At 46.5% G+C, this 16,261-nt stretch overlaps 1 protein-coding gene across 1 annotated transcript in view; it reads right to left on the bottom strand.

The window, feature by feature from the left end:
• Positions 1-511: 511 nt before the first annotated feature.
• Positions 512-16,261, bottom strand: part of CTNNA1 (catenin alpha 1) — a 111,994-nt gene continuing 96,244 nt past the window's right edge. The window contains exons 13-18 of the mRNA XM_027665213.1: positions 15,653-15,804; positions 12,808-12,918; positions 11,181-11,362; positions 10,329-10,434; positions 4,398-4,532; positions 512-1,639 (exon numbers count right to left, since the gene is read on the bottom strand). Coding sequence (XP_027521014.1) covers positions 1,352-1,639; positions 4,398-4,532; positions 10,329-10,434; positions 11,181-11,362; positions 12,808-12,918; positions 15,653-15,804 — 974 coding nt within the window. The 3' untranslated portion in view covers positions 512-1,351. The remainder of the gene's footprint in view (positions 1,640-4,397; positions 4,533-10,328; positions 10,435-11,180; positions 11,363-12,807; positions 12,919-15,652; positions 15,805-16,261) is intronic.

Genomic DNA, 16,261 nt, shown 5'->3' with positions numbered 1-16,261 from the left:
AGAACTATTTAGCTTAATTCTGATCAGCATTACAGTAACATGACAGCAATAACCTTGATATAGTAAATTATAAACTGATCGAGATAAATAAAATTATAATGTATCAGTGCCAAGGCCCAGCTCTAAAATGTGGCTGCAGTTTAAACATGAACTAAAGCCCAGGCTGCTCCAGTTTGGTGGAGGCTTTACAGAAACAGCCACCATGGTGCTGACCCGAGCAGGCACCGCTTCTCCAGCACTGGCCTGGACTGGGACATGTAAAACACGCTGAAATTCATAAAATTTAAATAAGACAGTGAAATTATACCTTGTAGCTATAGTTATCACAAATAATGTACAGTCTAAATTGCAGCCTGAGCAAACACGATTTCCTGGGTGCCTCTGGAAGCCCAAGGCGGGATGCAGAGCAATTATGAGGAATGAGCACAAAGCTGATTTGCATCTGAATGGCGAGGGGGGGGGCAAGGGGTGGGCTGGGCCGGCTCCATTCACTGCACCACAATACACCAGCTGGGAAAAGCAACTTTATTAGTGTCCCGCAGCAAAATACATTAGTAATTTGTAACCAGGCATTCAAATTCCGTCCGGTGTCACACAGAAGGATCGCCCACACGACTGGATGTGTTTGTGAGGATTGGCTCCAGGATCTCGGGGGGGGGAGAAGTGACCCCCCAGCCGATGGGAACCACCTGTCAGGAAAAGGGCTCCAGGGCAGCCCAGGAGAAGCAGCATCACATCCCCAACACACCACCAAGCACATCTGCAAACATGGTCCCCAGCAAAGCCCAACCCAGGCACAGGTATATGGTTTTTCCAGATGTTTTCTAGTTGTGGTCCCACAGCCAGTGCCTGCTGCACTTTCATACTCCTCTGAGCTTGTTCCCTCTCCACTCCAACCACAGGGATACACACTAACACATACAATACTTCCACTAATTATTTTTTTGAGTGAAAAGACTTGATTCCCCTCTTGATCACCATGATAAACCGAGTCTCTGAGTAGCAGGATTCAATATTAGTGTTAACCGTTAGTGTTACTGTAAAATCCTCTTTGGTTATAGAATATTTCATTTAAAGCAAGATTATAAAAAACGATTTCCAGCTAGAAATTCACCCCTGGAATCTAAAAGCCATCTAAATTAACACACTTCTGCAGGCTGAAGATATACTGATAGGACTTAGAAATCTGAGTATTTCCCCATGTAATCTAAACAAAGTTATCAAAATTATATTAAGTAAATACATTTTGAGGAATAGTAAGTTTCTGAAAAATCCTTAGGGTATTAAAAGTAGAGTTCTGGAAGTAGCAGTAGTGGGCTAGAGAAAAGCACACCCAAGCCAGAGGCCTCCTCTAGATACTCTCCATGGCCTTGAACTCGCTGAGAGCCTGCACGGGGTTCACGTGCTTCTTCTGGGACGCCCTCTTGATTTTAGTTTGGGTTTCATCTTGTTTCTCCCTCTTGACCAGGGGTTTCTTCTCAGGAGCCTTCATCTTCCAGGAGACAGCGGGGAGGTTGAGGGAAGCCATGCCCTGGGACTTCTGGTACTTGGTGGAGGCCACGTAGGACGCCTTCACCGTCTGCACCACCGCGTTCATCAGGTTCTTGGCCGCCTGGATCAGGGACATGGCACTGTCCACCTGCCAACGGGAGCACACGTGTCACACACCTCAGACTCCCAGAGCACAGCATTCCAGAGAACAGGGCACTGCTGAGAAAGCAAAAGAGCTCGAGAACTGATTTATCTGGGTTTTCATCTGGAACCTGAGGTTCCCAGTTTGAGGCAGGATTTTTCTTCACTCAGTGGTACAAACCTCACTTGTGCCACCAAGGCTGAAGCACAGTTTGCCCCACTGTCTGCATTTTCCACATCAACAGCAATGGGAATGATTTGTATTCTGCTGTTTGCTTTTGTGACTAAGCTTTAACAGTAGCTTATTCTCTAATGCAATTAATAAAGCTGTAGTAATATCTTAATCACTGATAATAAGTATTTAAATTGCCCTAGAATATTAAGTTGTATTGGGAAGGAAGGAACACAAGTGCATCATCAGCCAGGCCTGGAGCCCTTTCCCAGCTGGTTCCTGATTTACAAGAGCATCAAAATTTGGAAAAAAATGCATTTGTTGAAGCTTCAGGGCACAGCAGGGTCCAAATGCCAAAACCAGGGCCAGGTGAAAGAGAGAGGGGAGGAGCACTGAGGTGACCTCAGCTGGGACTCCCTTCTCCAGTGACCAGTGCCCTGCTCTGGGGGGATCCCTGGCTTGCCAAGGCCAAGTGGTCTGGGGCAGGGTCAGGTGTGGGGCAGGGTTTGGTCTGGGTCAGTGTTTCAATCTGGGCAGGGGTTTGGTGTGGAGCAGGGTTCAGTCTGGAGCAGGGGTTGGTCCAGGGCAGGGTTTCAGCACCTCAGCTCAGCTTACACAAGAGCTCAGCAGCCTCTACACACTTAAATCCTGCTGTTCCAGACAGGAAGTTTCTGGGGGAAAGTTTCTTCTTGAAGCAATGGCTTGTCCAGCAGCAAACCCATCTGGGCAGGGGGTGGTGGCTTTTCTCAGGGTGTGGGCACCCTCCTTCCCACCTGCTGTGCTCTGAGTGCCACAGCAGCAGGTCAGGTCTGTGCCCTCCAGCAAACCCGAGTGCTCTGCTGTCCTCACCCCAGCCTGGAAACCACTTCCACTGCACTTGACTGTTTCCATGAATCACCACAGCAGGAAGAATCACATTAAATACAACAAGAGCAGGGAGGTACTTTACTAAATGAATTGTCAGACTGCTCAGAGTGTGAGCTCTGCCTGCCTGGGCTGTGGCTCTGCTCTCACAGCACTCTCTGCTCTATGGGCAGGGTGTGAACACTAAACACAATTTTACCCTTAGACAGGTGATGTCTCTGGACTGGAAGAGGTCTTCATCTGATTATCTGACAGAAGCTTAACACTCCTGCTGGCAACATCCAGCCCCAGTGGACAGACTGAAGGAGAAGGGATAAAACCAGAAGATCAGAGTACAGATGCCAGGCTGTCCATATAACTAATTTATGGCAGAGGGGATGTAAATCCCTGAGACACTGAGTAACTGCAGTGAAACCCTGGAATACTTATTACTGCATAATGACACTTCTACTTCTCTGACAGCACGATGCCTTCAGCCTTCCAGCTCCCAGGACATCAGGCACGGAACAGCAGCCACAGGAGCACATTCCATCACAGCTCCGGGATCCCAGGGGCTGGGAACACGAGCAGGGGACTGGCACAGCAGGAGGGGCAGCACAGCCCATCATCCTAAGATTGTGCAAGGGTGTTCTTCCCCACCTCAGCTTCCTCTGCTCCAGCAGCAGCTCCTGCTGACCCCCCACAGCTGCTGCTGATCCAGAGCTCTTGTCCCACAGCTCCACCTGCTTTGTGGGGGAAACCTGTGCTGGGAAGTTTAACCATCTTAAATATGAAACTGGAAAATACCACTGGCACAGGCTGCCCAGAGAAGCTGTGACTGCCCCATCCCTGGAAGTGTCCAGGTTGGACAGGGCTTGGAGCAACCTGGGATAGTGGAAGTTGTCCCTGTCCATTGTTGGGGGGACGAGATGAGCCTTAAGGTCCCTTCTAACCCAAACCATTCCATGGTTCTATGATATCAAAATGGCAGAAGGTGGTAAGTTTTTTTCCATTTGCTGTCAAGGATTCAAGGAGCAATACTGGACTATCAGCCACTTCTGCCCCTTCTCCAAATCTCCTACCTCAGTCCTGACATATCTGGGCAAAAGCCCTAGTGATCAAACATGCCTATCCTGGGGAAGGAAGAGTATGCCAAGAGAAATTAGGAATTTAGCTCCACTTCCCTCCTCCCAGATATCCATCATACAGATTCCTCTTAGGAGGAAGCATTTCATGAACTACAGTGAAAAAATTATTTGCAAAGTAATGGCTGGAATAAGGAAGCAGGCTGGCCTGGGGCAGCTTCCAGCTGTCAGAAACCAGAGCAGCCACTAAAAATCCCTGCACTCTTCAGGGCACAGCTATCCTGAAATATTAACGTCTCTGGAGCATTGCAGGACCCCAGCGTGTTCCAAGGCTGTGCAGAGATGTGGAGTAGGTTTAGCTGTGCTGATTAAAGTGATTTAACCTCACTAAGAGTGAAAAGCAGCCTGGAAAAACAGTAGATTACGCAGAGGTGAAGTGAATCTGTCTACAAACACCGGTCAGTAAGGAAATGTGAAGTCTGTATTTTCACAGCAAGCGTTTCTTCCCAGAACAACGAGCCAGCAACATAAACTCTGCATACATTAAAACTCTGAACGCTCCAAAATCTCTTGTCTATATTCTACAGTGTTTAACACAAAAGCTCAGCTTGGAATAATTGTTCCCTCTGGAAGGAAAAGCCAGACACGTCAGAGCTCACACGTACCCCGGAGACGACGAGCTCCCCGCCGAGGTTCTGCACTTCAGCCTTCACCTTGCTGCAGATGTTGAGCTGGTGGCAGTACAGGGCGATGCGCTGCAGGTACGCCAGCAGGTCCTGCTTGCACGCAGAGTCAGGGCACTGTGGGACAAAGGACAAGTGTGACTGTGAGGGCAGGATATTGGGAACACAAACCATGGAGGGAGAAGCCAGACACCTCCTCCTGCAACTGGGAATATCCCCAGAGATCACTCCCCTCTCCCTGCAGAGCTCTGGTTTTCAAGAGACAACTGAGCAATACCTGAGCAGCACTAAATGCACCTGGAACCCAAAACACGGGGCAGAGAACACAGGGGCAGGACTGGACACACCTCTGGGCTCCTTTCAGCTGCAGGCTGCCCTTCAGCTCCTGAGGAGGAGGACAGGGGCTACCTGCCCTCTTCAGAGCAGGTTTGTTAACTATAAAAGGTCCTTCCTGTACACTGTGCAGGACACAGCAGCAATGCTTTGATATCCGAGACCTCAAGCTGCAATTAGCAGATGTTACCAATTCCTGTCTTGATTCTCAATCTGAAGTATTTCAAGCTCAGAAATTATAAACCCGACAGCTACTCAATTACACACAGCAAACAGATATTTTCCTGACTTCTGCTCCCATCTCTTAGCAGTGGGAAAAACAGGTTCTTCACCAGGCACAAAGTCCCATTTTTAAGGTGCTTGCTGGAGCACTCACCCATAAGGTAAAGGCAACTTTCTCAGCTTTGCACGAAAGACTCTGCAGGATCTGGAGGCTGCCGTGCAGGTTGGGAACCTGCCACTGTCTGGGACAGAGCCAAAGGGCCACCCCAGCTGAGTGGGGAGATGATGGATGAGCCAGTCTCATGCTGGATTTCCAAACCAGAGGGGGGACCTGCTGAGGGGTAGCCACAGTCCAAAACAGGCTCTGGAAGCCTCAGACAAAAGGGCTGTGGGAAGGCTTTTGCTGCCCATGTCAGCTCTGCAGCCTCTTTGGGAGCAGCAGTGATGCGGTGCCAGCACCTCCACAGGGGCCACCTCAGCCCCATGGGCTGCTGAGGACTAGGGAACAGAGCAGCTGGCATACACTCACCTCCACAGACCCTTTGCCCACCAGAGCCTGGTGCTGCTGCTGAATAAGGCCAAGGGCACGTGCCACACTCCTGCCCCTGCACCCACTGCTGATGAGGCACCTACAGCAGCAGCAAACAGCTCCCAGCTGGGCAACATTCTCTGGGAGGCTCTGACCTCCAGACATCCCTGATGGTGCTGCAACCAGTGTCCAAGAGACAGACTTTTACCTCAGACTGGATATATTCCTGATGGGAGGAGCTATTGTAGCAGGGAGGGGGGATATCACGGCCTGTCCTGCAGGTGAGGACACCTCACTGCTGCCATAAGCATTTCTGACCAGAGCAGGGTGTTCCACACACACAGAACACCTGCAGCTTCACATCCACCCCATTTACATCACATTGTGCCACACACACCTTCTTAAACCCTGCTCTGAACCCCAGAGAAGTATCACTAGCTGTACCCCACCATGAGCACATGTGCTTGTTCTTCCACTGAACTGGCCACTCTGCCCATTATAATCTCATCTTCCCATCCTGCATCCACAGGTCTCCTGGACAACCACTATCAGACCCACAGTGATCCTTATTCTGTGCACTAAGGCAGGCTGTACCCAGCATTATTTCAGCTCTAGCACTGTATCAGCAGAGCAGGAATTCACCTGGCATTACCCAGGGACAGGACTACAGGCAGACCCTGCAGTGATCTCCATCTTTCCAAACAGCTGCACCCCATCCAGACTGATTTGCTTTTCTCCACACACCCCTGTTCACATCAAAATCCCATTTCACCAGGACCCTGATCCTGTGCAGCAGACCATCCAGCAAGGACTCATAATGCACATGGCATGATTGGAAGATTAATCTCCAACGTGGCACCAGTTCATTACTTAATGCTTCACTCAAGCTGAGCTTTACTGCTGATGGCCACACAGCCTCTCCTCCCCTTTCAGGCCAAGGTAAAAATCCCCTCCTGGGTGTCAGCAGTAGGGCCTGAGCCCTGATTCTCCCTGCAAGCCTTCTTTCCTTAGCTATGAGATCGAAGCAGGAACTGATGTTTCCCTGTATAAAAAGGCACCCGAGGAGACTGGACCAGGACTGATCGTTGTGTTGCCCAGGCAGGGATGTGCAAACAGGGGTCATGGTCACATGAAGCATTTGCTTCCCACAACAGTCACTGATCTGCCAGAACAGACATTTAACTCTGAAATGAAGGGGAGTGTAGCTAATACATACATACATACATACATACATACATACATACATACATACATACATACATGTGCTTTTCCAGGGCCAGAAAAAGCAGATTTTCTAAGCCAAAGTGGTCTCTGGGCACAGCAGAGGTAACCCAGCACTGTATGGGGGGGACAGAACTCACAGGGCACCACATGGACTGGTGGCAAGCTGGGACAAGCACATCAGGCTGTGGAGATCTGCATGGTTTTATGGGCATCCGACCCCAGCAAATAAGAGAAACCACTTTCTCAGTCCCAAGGAAGGTGATGAAACACCCAAAGTCGTTGCAACTCTCACCGTGGGCACACTGCTTCCATCAGTGGAGTGAAACCCTGCCTAACGAAGCAGCAAAGCTTGCAGGTTAATTTTTTAAGCTAATCAATATTAGCCAGCAGTACAAGATGTTTTAGAGAAAGTCCACAAATAGCATTGGCCAAAGAGCTAATGAAAAGCTCCAATTACCATTTTGGAAACCACTCTCCATCTCCCAAAGAGCTCATCTAACACAGCGAGGGAGCAGCACAGCGGTGGAGGGGGCTGAGGGCTGACAAATGCACAATACAGCACATCAGAGGGGTGGCTCAACAATTCCAGCTACTTTATGGGGTTACAGAAACCGTTTAAGGACAGACACTGTCAAGGCAAGAGGCTGCTGCATGTTCTGAAGGCAGCAAAACATTGGTGGGGGAAGCAGTGGAATGGGAATTATCATTGGGTTGTGTGTGAGATGGAAAACCACATCTTCTCTTGTGCATGCTATTTCTGTAGACAGAATAGAGGACTCAGTTCAAAGATAGATGATGTTTAAATAGAGATGTAACACAGGATAAAAAGGAGCATCAACAAAAGGCACTGTGGGTGCCTGTATGAGCCCTGTCCTTTCCCAGGCAGGAGCACTCAGATAAAAACCAAAAAACTCAAAAGGCAACAATTTCACCACTGATCAGGAAAGATTACATTATTGGATTAACCTACAGCATGCACAGACACAAACCCCTGTCTGCAGAGCTGGCCTGGGAGGATTCCCACAGCACAGCCCTGCAGTGGAGATGGAAACAAATGTGTGTTGGGAGTGACCCTCACCTTCCCAAACTGCCCAAACTGAGATGCTACCAACACACTCAGTGGTAGCTGCAGGCAAAACTGTCTGCTCCAAGTCAAATCCAGGGTCCCCCTGGACAGAACAAACACCCACATTCACTTCCTACCGCCCCTGCTGAGTCTGCAGAGAAGGAAAATCACCTTTTTTTTCTCCTTTTTGCACAGAAAAGTTGCAGGGGAAGACAGACTAGCTCTTGGTGTGTGCTGCTGGACACAAGCACACAACCCTCTCCCCAGGTGTCTGTTGGTGTGACAGCAACCAGAGGTGTGTCCTCCTCCCACTGCATCTCCAGTTTGGGGAATGAACCTGCTGCATCAGGAATTCCCACAAACGCCCCCCCCAGCCCTGAGTGCCAGCTGGGTCCGGAGGAACTGTCAGTAGATGTTTTGGGGAGGCAGATTCCTGGCAGGATGGCTGTCACATGCCAGCAGCTGCCACCAGCCTGTGCCCTGGGCACCTCCCCACACCAGCCCCTGCAGCCAGGAACCAGTCACCCCAGCAAGAGGCTGCTGGAGCCTTTTACTGGGTAGTGGGGCAATCCCTACCCTCACTCCCAGCTCTTTTCCACTGGATGATCTGAACTGATGCAACCTCAGCCTCCCCACACTATCAAAGAAAAAAAATGACAGAATTTTTCTTTGGCTTTGTAAGTATTTCAACACTGGAAAAATAAATCACACAAAGAATCCTTGTCTTGCAGCAAATCATTGCAATTTCTGTGCTCATAACTGCTCTGTATTCCCTCATTCCCAGCAAGTAGCCTCTGCTCCTGGAGTGAGAGATGGAACACTGTGGGGAAAACCTGAGGCTGATGGCGAGACCTTTCCCAGCAGATGGGAAATACCTTGGGTAACAACTTTTAGGGTTTCAAAGGAAACGTGCTGTAAAAGTGCCCAACAGCAGGAGCTGGGGAGCTCCTGACACAGTGACACATGAGGTCATGATTCACTGGTGTCACCCAGCACACAGGACATAAACCTCATCCTTTGCTCCCAGGATTAGGCACAGGAAGGCATCAGAGCTCTGTGCTCTGTAACTGTCACACCATTCCACATTAACATGTTTCCAAAGAGAATGTAAGCAGATCTAATGAAATATGCAAGCTGAAAGTATTAGTAGAGCATGGAGTTGGGGAAAAAGCTATATTCTTGTCAAAATGACTAACTGTACAGCACTGCTCGTATTTATCTTCAAACATGTGCTTAATCTTTTACATTTTTAAGGACCTTACTGCTACTAAAAGGAGCCATTTAGTTTTCTTTCATATTTTGAAATGGCTTCGTGCAGAAAACCATATACCAAGTTTGCATAAAACATGTGAAGGAAAAAAAAAAAAAAAAGCATTGTAAACCTTCAGCCCAAGATCCCCTGAGATCTCTAACACAAACTGCTCCTTGCTTCATTTGCCTACATCAGCTGCACACCTGCTTTTCCCAGAAACATGGCTTTCAAAATGCTATAGCAAGGAGACCCATTTAAAGAAACACTTTTCAAATTTATCTCCCCATTGAACATTTCTTCCTGCATCATTAATACATCAGGGTGTAGACAAGCACCTCTGGATGCAACATTAAAAGAGGGATCTGTGTTGCAATTATTTACTTGCCATGTGACACGGGTTCAGTTAAAACCTTGCATTACAAATGTCCATCCAGGGAAGGACTGCAAAGCAAGTGACAGCTGGACAAAACAAAGTTTAGTCCATGATCTCAGACTTAATCTCCTTGTACTTCAGAGTCACTCCTGAAGGTGGAATATTATTACTAATGCTGATGTTTCTCTGCAATTTGGGTGTGGGCTAAGACCAGAGGTGCTTTTGCGTGGCCCAACCCAGTTTCTAAGTGGCTCGAGATGGGCATTGCATAAACCCCCTGAGCTGGCCACGCTCATGCAATCCTGCAAAAATCCCTTTTAAATACTGGGACAGCACAGCCATACTTGGGTCACTGCAGGTCTTGCTCCAAGTCTGCATCACCTCTGACTGTGAAAACAATACCAGAGAGCTCTGACAACACCACCACTCAGTCTGTGGGGCATCTGAAAATTGTTAATATTAAAAAGCTGCCTCAAAAATAAAATTAAAGGTTGTGTAAGAGGCCAGGTGCAGTTCTGAGGGTGTTGTCCACGCTGACATTGCTTTGGGAAGCACTGGGCATGTTCCGAGTGTGGCAGGAGTCCAGTCTCAGTCCCACTCAGTGCCAGAGACTGGCCTGGACTCTGTGTGACCTGAAGCAGTGCTGGCCCATTGCTCCCCTGGAATGGCAGGGGCCTGATTTAAGCCAAGGAGCTGCTCTGTCACTGCTGGGCAACCTCAGCTGCCTACACTGCTCAGGGTGGCAGCAGAGCAGCTAGAAAGGAAAGGCTGGAATTTTCCAGCAGCAAATCTGGAAAATCAGTTAAAACCCCCCAAAACTAAACTCATTATCTCTGTTCATCACGTCTGCAGCACTAAAAGATCTGCTACTGCTCATTTGTGCTGGAGGCTCAGGGGGCTGGGTTGTGACTTACGTGGTCAGCAATGGTCCGTCCCAGCTTGTCCATCCTTGACCCAGCCTCTGCGATCTTCTTGGCTGCACTAATCACATCGGACGTGTTTTTCAGTGGACCTTTACCTCTGCAAAACACAACAGAGTTTACCTTCTAGCACCAGAGAACCACACCAGTGAACTATATATCACTTATTCTCACTCTGTTCCATGCAGTGCTGGAAGTGACTCCTCACCAAACTGCAGGTAAAAGGTTGGACAGAAACAGGCAGGTGCAACCATTACAGCACCTTTGTTTTCAAGACAGTTACCACCCCCTTTCAGCTCTTCCCCATATTCAGCTTAAATCTAGGAATAAAAACATCTTAAATTTTACTGCTTTAAGCAACCCAATGATGATGAGAGATAACATTTTAGAAGCCAGATTTGCAATTTTTATGGAATGGAACATCAAATTTAAAAAATAGCGTTGTATAATCTGGTAAATTAATTTCAAAAGGCATCGAAAAACCTCTCTTTCTTCTGCAAATAACTGTGCTAGGAACTATTTCTGCAGTATAGCAATATTGAGAAGCCCTTAGAATTTAATGTTGTAAAGAACTGAGCAAATATATATATATTCCTTGGGACAAGAATCACCCTAAAGAAAGAAAGAAAGACAGGCAATATCTGCTGTGTATCTGTAGATCAATTTAAACAGTTATTACCACCCAGTCAGTGCACAGTAATGCGTCTCCCCAGTTAATATGCAGGCTTGAATAGGGCAACATTTAAAGGAAATTATAAGCAGGCTCCTCAGAGTACTTGCACCATGTTTCATTGAAAGCCCAGCAGCACAGCCAGTTCTGAGTATGCACAAATTAAAAAGCCTCACCTGGTGAAGTCTGTCATTTCCATCATAATCATACACATCTGTTTGGCCAGGACAATGATATCGTTGCCACTGTCATCCCATTTGGACACTTCAGCATCCAATTTACTCTTTTCTTCCTGGAAGCTTGCGACTTGCTCAGCAATCTTGGCTTTCTGCTCTTGAGGGAGCTGAGCCATGATAGCCTGAAAGAGAGAGTTGTCTCACATTGCCTCCTGCTGCCATTTGTAGAAGGCTTTTTGGAACATTTCACTAATAACCAATTTCAGTCATGTAGACGGGGGATAAAACTTTTATAGCAATCCTCTACCTAGAGGCTTTACAGAACCATTTCCTTCCATTTTGAATTGAAGTTCATGCTCTTTCTTAAGAAAGAGTGCCCAGTAAGACAAGTTGACACCTAAAATATGGGCATTTGCATGATACAACTGTTGAGACTCCAAACAAATCTGCCACGTATTACCATCCCTTGAAGAAAAACTGCATGAAGAGGGGAAACCTGCCTTTTATAGAAAATTTTAACTTTTTAAAATTAAGTTCCACTTGGGTATTGAGGATAATAACAAATATTATCAGTCTCTTCCCTGCAAAAAGCCAGTTGTACTGTTTTGAAAGATGTATACTGAGGATAGAGTAAGTAAAAATAAAGAGTATGTGCTTACTCCTGAACAAAATCTCTTAGACTGGGTTTACAGCCTGTATGAGACTCAATGCTCTTGCCTTCATAAATACCAGGAGCACTCTAGGAGCCTTTGTTATGAAAAATCCCCTGGCAGCAGCTGTGCTAAAAGGTAAATGAGCAATGTCTGCATTTAAATAAAAGGGGGAGAGGGTACAGGCTTGTACAAGGAAGGAGAGCACAAAAAATACTCCCAGTTGGTGTAATTCCAAAGCCATCGTGGCAGAAGTTTGATAAATAAGGCCTGGCTACATCTTGCCTGGCTAAAAGAGCCTCCACAAAAAATCTGCTGTGGCACCTTCCCAAGAGTGTAAATTGTTATTGATCCAGAAGGGACATGTCAAGTAAAAGCAATAGGTAAGGCCTGGTTTTCCCTCAATGTACTGATTTTAGGTTTTCACCTATTAATGACTGTATATTGCCTGTCAATGCTTTCATTTTTAACAGTCATAGCAAATGCAGTTAGTTGAAATGATTTAATTTCTGAGCTCCTCTCAACATTGTCTTGATAAATGTTCAGTGGCCAAACACACACCAGCAGGTGTGTGAGAAGACATTTTGTAACAATTTGTTGCCCATAAAGTTAGTATTTGTCTGTTGAAAATAATGTTAATCCAATGGAACCATCTGCCCTGTACCTCGCTGCACTGTAGGCAGTGACTACAATGTCTGTGGAATCAAAATACGAAGCAATTAGTTGCTATTAAAAGGATTTAGAACTTTCAGAACATTCAAAATAAACCACAGACATTTCCCACATCCATCAGACCAACACGAGCTGCATTTCACTTCACCTCCTTTTCACAACAATACCAGAAACAAAGGACACCACTTTTCTGATCCAATATTTTCATCACTACCCCCAAAAAATTCAACCTGGATTTTCAAAGCAACTCAAACTGTTCCTTGAAGGCAGGTCAGAGTTTTACAGTGCTCAGATTTCTGCCTTACCCTTGCGCTCTGTCCGGCAATGAGCTGATCATCTTCGGTCTGGATGCTGGTTCTGCTTCGGACATCGAAATCCTCGGTCTCAAAGTCAGAATCATCCAGCTCCTCAGGAGTCTGAGGGAAAAGCATTCAGTCAGAGTCAAACAACGGATTTCATGGCTCCGAAAATCAACAAGAATATTGTTTTTCAAGTAGAGAGAGTAGAAACCAGTGAAGGTAAAAATTACTCAATGTTTTCAACAAAAAGGTAAATACAGAGACTGTATCCAGCTCGTGAACACATGTGATTATACATGCTTGACTGCTCATGTTAAGCACCATAGGGATCCCCAGAATTACACAGCAGTAACTAAACAGCTGAGATTTGTCAGGACACTAATGCACTCAGCAGCTGAAAGACAGAAAAAAGTTTGCAAAACGAACACTGTTTTTGCGACTCGATTAAATGTAAAAGCTTCACTTGAGATTCTGAAGCTGGAATTACCCACAGCTCTAAGGGCTGATTCAGAACCACAGACGGTGTCTTTAGCACAATTATGAATCAAAGCATCGACTAAATCAACAGTAGATAAAACAGCTCAAAATTCATTCTTATCCCCCAGGAAAAGCTGACAAATTTTAGCTAGTAAGGGCCAGCTTTTATGCTGTAGGCTAAGCACATCTGACCCAGTTCTTGCTTGCCTAGGATTTATTTTTGCTGTTGCCACTCTGTAGCTGGCAAACTTTTTATAAAGCTTATCAAGTTTAAACAGCATGTTTGTCAAAATAGTACATCTTTGTTAGAGTGGCATTTCGTGACAATTCTGCAGAGCTGGACCAACAAAGAACTTCACTGATAAATGCAGTAAATTGTGATGAACAGATAAGATGCAAATAAAGTCCCTGTTCTTTAGATTTCTTTCCTATGATTTGAATTTCACAGACTTGTTTTTCAATATGGACACCTTGTGATACAGTTAAAATAGGTATGGATACTCAAAATAGATGCCAAAAAGCAAAGGTGAATACATGGATAATCAAGACCTTGAGTATTCCAGCCACCATCTCCTCTCCAGGCCTTGGAGAACAGGGTATATCCACAAAATCACCAGAACACATGCTAAGAAGTAGCTCGGTATATCAATATTTAAAAAAACATTAAAAAACATAAAGGAAACAGTTCTGTTGTATGTTTACAAACTGTTTGTGAGCCTCAAGCCTCCTCCCTCTGCCCATCCATCCCTCTGGGGATACACAAAGTGTAATTCTGCCTTTCAACCTGCCACCAAGGGCAGAGACTCCTCTGTGGTGAGGAGCAGCTGCCTGGGGCACAGGGAGAGAGGGAAGAGCTTTTCTTCAACAAACACAGTGAGATTCCAGCTTTGAAAATACACTGCACAGACACAAAAAAGAGGTGTCTGAGTGACTTTTCCTGCTGGTCCCTGTAAAGAACAAGTGCCACTGAAGCAGCTCCCTGGCCCTGTGAGAGCAGCTACACCCAGACCTAGAGAAGTGGTGGCCTGGGATCTCCACCTGGATGGCTCCTTCATCCTAAAATAAACCCTTTGGACGACAAATGCCAACATTTGAACTCCTTGACAGGTCGCTGCTGTGTCACCAGGGAGCTGCCTGGGCTGCTGGCAGCTGCAGTGGAGCCGTGGCACCCTGACATCACCTCGGGGCCGTGGCACAGGGGGAATGTCAGGAATCCTGGCACTGCCAGCTCGGCTAATTACTGCGATGTGGAATTGGCAGCCAGGCCTCCATGTGCTGAATAACGAGGACTTCAGCAGGGGGCGAATCAAATTGGTTTGTCTGCATAGCAGGAAGGCACTGATATCTTCATCTAACATTGCTTGTCTATAAATCCTGAGTGAGTTTGAAAAAAATTCCACGCAGAGCACATATGTGGTTACTGCTTTTGTTCTTTGTCATCCGATCCTTTGCTTTAAGCAGCAGATGTGGAAGACACTATTGCAATGGTTATCATAATCACACATATTCTGAGGCTGTACAACCTTAATTTACCTATCACCAAACTGCATCTGCCATGGTTACCACTCTGAAAGATGAAGGCAGCTTCTCAGAGTCAGAGAAGTACAAGGAAAAGAAGGGAAAAAAAGGAATAAGTTCCCAGTATTTGTTTTTTTCTGTGTCTGGCTTCTGCTCATTTTTGCCCCACTAAGATTCAAGAAATAGGCCCATAGATCAGCTTCAATGAGAACTTTCTTTTCTGCATCCCTTCAACCAACTGCAGGACTCTTTCTGCTCCCAACAGCTGAACGCTGCCTGACCTGCCAGAAATTAGGGCTTCCAAGTCACACTCATTGCACCTGAACCATGTAAAAACACAAGAGACAAGGCTGCCCCTGTTTACCCAGGTTAGCCAATTAACAAACTACACGCTCCAGGAACTACACACCGACCTCATCTCAACTTGCTTTTGACCAACCAGCATTAATTCTTAAAATTTACTTAATAAAGAGCCATTAGGTTTTATTTCTAAGCTCTCAAACTATCAACCAGCATCTACAGTTCCAAATTCATTTGCTGTTGTTAACTTAAAGGTCACTGATTCTAGCACATTAACGAGCAAGGCATTACCATGAGATTACAAAAGATGCGTGAAGGGTATTTAGCATCACAACTCCGGGCCATCATCGATGCTCAGATCTGGGTAATGAATTTGAATCAAACCGTACCGCTCAAGTGCTCCACAGTGATTAGCAGTTTTAAGACTCTGAATGTTAATAGGAGCTAAATGAAAATCTTCTGCTGTCTGCTCTCAATTATACCGATGGCTGTCAGTTCGGTGCAGGCAGGGGGAGCAGAGGAAACGAGGGAAGCTGTCGAGGTAAGTTGTGCTCACCCGGATCATCAGCACGGCTTTCCTGATATCCCGGATCCCGTCGTACACCAGCCGGGAAGCGTCGATAAACTCGTTCTCATCCATTGGCTGAGCGGGGTCTGAGCTCAGGGCTTCCACAGCAGCCTCCACTTGCTCCGTAAACCGCGGCATAACTGAGCTCGGAACACGACACAAGTCAGTCCCCACCCCAATGCCACCTTCTGCTTCACACTCCCGTAGCAGCGTGTGTGCCTCACTTTTAACTATCCCTGGAAGCTGTTCCGTTTAAATTCAAAACATTTGTTACAGGAGCTCAAGTCTTAATCCACTTTCACTTCTCCTTACATTGCTGCTATTTGTTGTTTTCTCCTTAGACAATGACAAGTTTATCACACCCGTCTAGTGGACAAGGAAGAAACACCCGGAGAAGCCCTTAGAAACTGTGGGATAAAATTGTTAAGCGTTTATTTGATGTTCCCTGTATTTGTACATCATTTTTTGGGGAAAAAAATAATACTACCACCAGGAAGCTCAAGTTTAAGAAGGCATTGGAAGGGGGCAAGTTGTACTGCTGCATTTCAGTGACTCATTGTGCCCCAGGAAGAACATCCCAGAGGCAGTTACAGTTTG

The sequence above is a fragment of the Corapipo altera genome, unplaced genomic scaffold (assembly GCF_003945725.1).
Source record: "Corapipo altera isolate COAL_440 unplaced genomic scaffold, ASM394572v1 111, whole genome shotgun sequence".
NCBI classification, from domain to species: domain Eukaryota; kingdom Metazoa; phylum Chordata; class Aves; order Passeriformes; family Pipridae; genus Corapipo; species Corapipo altera.
The sequence above is the reverse complement of the archived record's forward strand: the minus strand, read 5'-3'. Positions and strand labels throughout refer to the sequence as shown.